The sequence below is a fragment of the Mauremys mutica genome, chromosome 17, assembly GCF_020497125.1.
Source record: "Mauremys mutica isolate MM-2020 ecotype Southern chromosome 17, ASM2049712v1, whole genome shotgun sequence".
Taxonomy (NCBI): domain Eukaryota; kingdom Metazoa; phylum Chordata; order Testudines; family Geoemydidae; genus Mauremys; species Mauremys mutica.
This window is the reverse complement of record NC_059088.1, coordinates 27343648-27349647: the sequence shown is the minus strand read 5'-3', so window position 1 is coordinate 27349647 and position 6000 is coordinate 27343648. Positions and strand designations below refer to the sequence as shown.

General features: G+C 44.3%; 1 protein-coding gene across 1 annotated transcript in view; it reads right to left on the bottom strand.

The window, feature by feature from the left end:
- Positions 1 to 402: 402 nt before the first annotated feature.
- LOC123351501 overlaps positions 403 to 6000 on the bottom strand; it is a 60357-nt gene continuing 54759 nt past the window's right edge. Inside the window, exons 12-13 of the mRNA XM_044990885.1 lie at positions 5737 to 5842; positions 403 to 899 (exon numbers count right to left, since the gene is read on the bottom strand). Of these exons, the coding sequence (XP_044846820.1) occupies positions 570 to 899; positions 5737 to 5842 (436 nt within the window). The 3' untranslated portion in view covers positions 403 to 569. The remainder of the gene's footprint in view (positions 900 to 5736; positions 5843 to 6000) is intronic.

Genomic DNA, 6000 nt, shown 5'->3' with positions numbered 1-6000 from the left:
TAGTCCCTTCATGCTTCGGCCACCATTCCAGAGGAGATGCATCCACAGGATGGATCACTGGATGATTCCCTGTTCTATTCATTCCCTCTGGGGTACCTGGCATTGGCCACTGTCGGAAGACAGGGTACTGGGCTAGATGGACCATTGGTCTGACCCAGTATGGCCATTTTTATGTTCTTAACGCCTGGATCTGTCCTGATTTTCTCCTCCTTGCTGCCTCTGTCCATATCACTTTTTCTGGGCACCTGTGACCACTTCCTAGGGAAGGGTCTTTTTAAAAGGAAACCCAAGGAAGGAGAATCTGGATCTGAGTGACTACTGAAGAGAATGAAACACCAGGAGGCAGACCACGTCATGAATTGTAGCTTTTATTACGGCACATCTACATGAAAAGACGGGATGAGAAAAGAGACCAGAGGGGAAAAATCACCAAGACTAAAGAGTCTACACCACAAGTGTTACATGTCACAGTGCAAGAGGAATGCTAGACCAGCAGAGTGAGGAGAGCGCTACTGCACGAGGGGCTGTATTTCATTTTCATTCCATAGACGTCGGTGGTTCCGTGGGCACTAACAGAGCTTCTTTACTTTGCAGCAGTCCTGCACAGGTGGGCATTTTGGAAGGCACGGAGGGCACGGAGGACATGGACAACACTTTTGAGGGCACGGAGGACATGGACAACACTTTTGAGGGCACGGGCATGGATGCACACACGTAGTGCACTTCTTCACACAGACTTTACAGCAGGGATCCACGCATTTTGTCACACACTTGGTCACACAGACTTTGCAGCAGGGATCCAGGCATTTGGTAGTGCACTTGGTCACACAGCAAGGAGAGGGCAGGCAGGTCTGTTTGCATTGCTGCTGGTAAGCCATCTTCCTGTTACGTGGGCAAAACTGAAAGACAAAGGAAGCTTCAAGGTTTGCAAAATCAAGACAAGCAGCTTTATCTTCTCATTAGCATCACACACCAGAACATTCAGCAGAATCAGAGGCTGATGCACTTCTCCAGAGAGAGCATTGCCATTGCAAACCACTTCAGAAAGAACAAACAAGAGGGAGGATGGACTGAAATCTCTTTCTCATGGCCTGCAATGGGATTAGTGAAATAGCCACAAGACACTTCAGGAAAACACTCTTGTGAGCAGCAAGAAGAGAAAAGCCAAAAATTAAGCCCAGCCTTGAAGTTAGCTCCCAATCATCAGAAGGAGACTTACCCAATTCACCAACAGGAGCTAACGAAGATGTCGAGTCGGTTGAGGAGCATTGTGATGCGAGTCTTTTTATATGGTTTCCATGGCCTGGCATCCGGAAACAAGATATCCTAGGGGTATGCACATTTGATTTGCATAAACTGACTTGCTCCAATTCAACATCCTTCAACTACTTGTTTGCATCATTATTTTTAATAATTATTTTAAGTGGACACACGTGTCGTCTTTCAGGAAACGCCTGACCTACAAAATTCATATTAGAAATACAATTCAATAAACAACTGCATTTTTTGCTTTAAAATGGTCTTTATGGAGTCCATTCCTTCCTTCCGCAGGCTTTTCCATCTTCCTCTGAGGCAGCTGGTACTGCTCACTGGCAGAGAGAAGATATTGGTCTGGATGGATCTCTGATCTGATCCACTCTGGGTATTTTTCTGTTCTTGCTAATGTACAACTCCCGTCCATGCCACACCACGCATGCCTCTATGGGCACAGAGCTGATGCTGGGCTCATGGATTCCTTGGTATTTTTAGCAGTAGGACACTCCAAATGCAGCCCACTCCTGCTAGAATGAATTTTGGTCAGGTGTCTGCTGATAAGGAGCTTGGGTCTTTGTTATGTGACATGGTGTCTTCACCTCATGGTGCCTTCTTGCTATTTTGCACTGAAACTTCATCCTAATTCTAATATAGATTGTAAACTCTTGTGACGGAGGTGCGTCTTTTTACGTATGAGATGCCAGTGCCCCCAAGGGTGAGAACCATCTCCTGTCCATCTCCATTACAGCAAAACATTGACATATCTAAGAGGCCATCAACGTGAGTGTGGAATTGTAATTATGATAATATGGGCTGGGAAAGACATCTGTGTTATCCTGTGTACACAGGGCAGTGACTGTTCTGAAGAAAAATTCCAGGGTTGAAAGTTTTAATATATTTTAATCAGAAAATGAGGAGCTTTCTATGCATGTATCAGGAAGATCATGTTCCCTTTTTGCCCTTAAACCCAACACTTGTGGGTCATTAAGAGCCCATCCTAGGGTATCTTGCAGACCCTTTCTTTTGTGTCTTTTGCTATTCCTGTTTTGTCAATTAACGGGCACTGTGGACTCTCTTGCTGCAAGGCCCTGAGGGTGTGCGAGTCTCCTGTGGGTTCAGATGGCAGAAGTTGATTCAATACCCTGTGACTCAGCCTCTGATGCTGCCGACACGCGTGTATCTTCCTCTTTGGAATTCCAGAGTGTTATTATCACGAGTTCGGCCTCAGGGTTCCAGCAGCCAGGTCCTACCTGGAAGAGACAGGCTGGAAAATATCTCTGGATTCTTCTAATAAAGGAATCTGTTCTCTAGTGAGTCACAATAATTAAATACCTTACAGGAGGCAGTGGGATCTCCTGGATACGGCCTTGCACTGGGAGTCAGGAGACCTGGACTGTATCCCTGCCTCTGCTACTGACTGCCTGTGTGATCTTGGGCAAGTCATTTCACCTCCCTTTGCCTCTTTCCCCTCCAAATCTTTGTCTGTCTAGATTAAAATCTTTGGGGCAGGGACTATGTGTTTGTACAGCACCTAGCAATGAATTCACTGTCATACTTCGGGCCTCTAGGAGGTACAGCAAATCAAATCATTAAATAAATAAAATTGTCTACCACTCTTCAGTATTTCTAATTGTCTGGAATCTGAGCACACTCAAAGTAACTCTCCTAACAGGCCTGTTTTTCTCAGAAATCGTTATTACCCTTCCAATGGAATGAAGAGAGATGAGCTGTAACATTAAAAGCACAGGGGGAAGAAGCTTTGCCTTCAGATAACACTTCCCCTGGAATTATTTTTTCCCGGAATCACGCTGCTTGTGTTCCAGTCACTTTCACTTTAATCCGTTCTCAGAATTTGGCTCTTCAGGACTCACTGCTGGACCCTAAGGGGCCGAGCCCATAAGCAGCGAGTGGACACCTGCTTTCAAGGTGGAAGTCCATGAAGTAGGATCATAGATATCCAATGAGGAGAGCTTCAGCTTTGTCAGGCTGGAGTCCCACTTCACTACTTGGGTCCACACGTGGAAATCTGTGGTACGGCCTCAGAGGAAAGGGTAGCTGAACGTGAGAAAAAGTGACAGAATCCAGCACACAACGTGGTGTATTGTGATAATGAACCTAGAACCTGTTGTGTTAGGTTTGGTTCCTGTGCCAAAGATGTTACAATCTCAGTAATCTCTGCCACAGCTTCTCATCTTGAAAGAAAGAAAGAAAGAAAGAAAGAAAGAAAGAAAGAAAGAAAGAAAGAAAGAAAGAAAGAAAGAAAGAAAGGTCCCACTATAGGTGAAAAGGGAACATGAGCTTCCTGACACATGCATAGGTTGGCTCTCATTTCCAAACTGAAATAAATTAAAACTTTCTTTCCTTGACATTATTCTTCAGAACAGTCAACGTCTGTATCAACAGGATCACATAAGATTCTTTTCCAGTGCATTTTAGCATAATTCCCATTCCACACTCATGTTGATGTCATGTTAGAAATTTAAATTTTGTAATGTAATGGAGATGGACAGGAGATTGCTTTCCCCACTGGGGACTCTGGTATTCCGTAGAGATCAAGATGGACCCTGCCACAGCAAATTACCATCTGCATTAGAAAATACAACAATTAGAATAAAAGCCACCCCTAAGTGAAGACAGAATGTCAGATAATAAAGAGCCAAACTCCATATCATTAGGAGTCACCTGACAAATATTTATTCTAGCAGAACTAACAGAGTTGGGCTGGATTCAAAGTGTCCTCCTGCTAAAAATACTGGGGAATCCAGGAATCCAAGGTCAACCCTGTGTCTATAGAAGCTTGGGTGGTAGATCATGGAGGGAAGTTGTAATTGGCAGGAATGAAGAAATGCCCATAATGGCTCAGAGCAAAGATCCATCCGGTCCAGTGTCCTGTCTCCAATAGCAACCAGTACCTGATGCCTCAGAGGAAGATGCAAGAAAGTCTGAAGAAGGAATTTATGGAAATGCAAAGAATCCTGTTGTTAATGGAATTGGCTTTTTCTAATATAGAGTATGTAGATCAGGCAGAGAACTTACAAACAGCATTTACTCTAATAAGTAAACTGGGTCCGCTTCAAATAATTATTTTAAATAATTACTAACATGAGTGATGGACATGAGTAATGAAGGCTGTGTCATTGGAGCTAGATAGGATTAGAAAAATCATATCTGCATATCTGCGGGGTGCCTCATTTCCGTGGAACAGGCCATGCAAACCATATAAAAAGGCTCCTGTCCCAGTGCTCCTCAATCCACTCGGCTTCTTCGTTTGCTCCTGTTGGTGACTTGGTAAGTCTTGTTCTTATTATGGAGAGCTAACTTCACGGCTGGGCTTCATTTTTGGCTTTCCTTTCCTTGCTGTTCACAAGAGTGCTTTGCGTGAGTATCTTGCTGTTATTTCTCTAATCCCATTGCACGGCTGCAGGAGGGGATTTCAGTCCATTCCCTGTAAGGATTGTTCTTTCTGACGTGGTTTGCAATGGCAGTGCTCTCTCGACAGAAATGTTTCCCACGGCACCAACCTCTGTTTGTGCCGAATGTTCTCCGCCCCTGCTTTCAGGATCCCTTTTTAATTCAGGAAATTAAATTAATGGGTGTGACAGGGAATTGCAGGGTGGGGCTCAGTGCTTCAGCAGAGAGAACTGGAAAGAGAAGCATCTAGGCGGAGGGAGCTGTCCGGGAAGTGAAAGCAAAGGAGTAAGACATATCTGGAAGTAACTCAGACTGAAAATATATGGAGGGGATATAGCACCTGCCCTCTCACTACCAAATTCCTTAATAGCGAAAACCTGCACAATTCTGTGGACGTCAGTGGAACTTCACTGATTTACACCAGCCGTGGAGCTAGAGGGGAATAGAAGAGAGTCTAAAGGCCTTGCCTGCGCACACATCCCCCCAGTGAAAGGAAGGCAGTAAGGAGATTCAAGGAGTCACCACCCATAAAAGTCAAGCTGCTCCGTGCTGGAAATATAACTCCAGATGCATTCGTGCAGCCTAAGGACCTGGGAAGAAAACATCTGCACAAATGCACTTCCATTCCTGAATATTTAGTTCAGAACACAAGAGGCCAAAGGAACCGACTGTTCATTTGGGGCTTTTGAAAAGTTCAGCTGAAAACTCTACCCTTAGATCAGTGGCATCAGGCTCAGTCAGTCCTACAGAGTGTGATAATGAGGAGATTCCAGAGAGATCTCTACCAGTGCCACCTGCCACCTGCACATTCAGAAGCGCTGAGTGGTTTATTTAACTCCTCTAGCAGAAAAACATTTGAATGCAGAAATGATTGATGGTTAAAAATACTGTTAAACACATTGTGTTTCTCTCGCCCTGCTATTAATCTTAGGATAACTGTTTAAACCTGAATACTGCACTGAATGTTTTGGTTTCTTCTACAGAAATATATTACTGGTCACAGGAGTGTTTTGCTAACGTATCTTGAGGTTATTTCACTACTCCCATTGCAGATCTTTAGAATGGGATTACAGTGCATCCTCCCCCATGTTTGTTCTTTGTGCAGTGGTTTGCAATGGTGATGCTCTCTCTGGAGAAGTGTTCCCCAGTGCACCAGCCTCTGATTCTGCTGAATGTTCTGGTGCATGATGCTAATTGTTGTGTATTTGGTTGTCATGGGTTTTGTTACTATGGCAACTGAGTTAGACTATTAAGGGATAGCTCAGCCGGTTTCAACCCGCTGAGTGAGCTCTCTGTTTCTGTAAATAAAATGGAGGTTTTGGTTAGCTGTCTGCT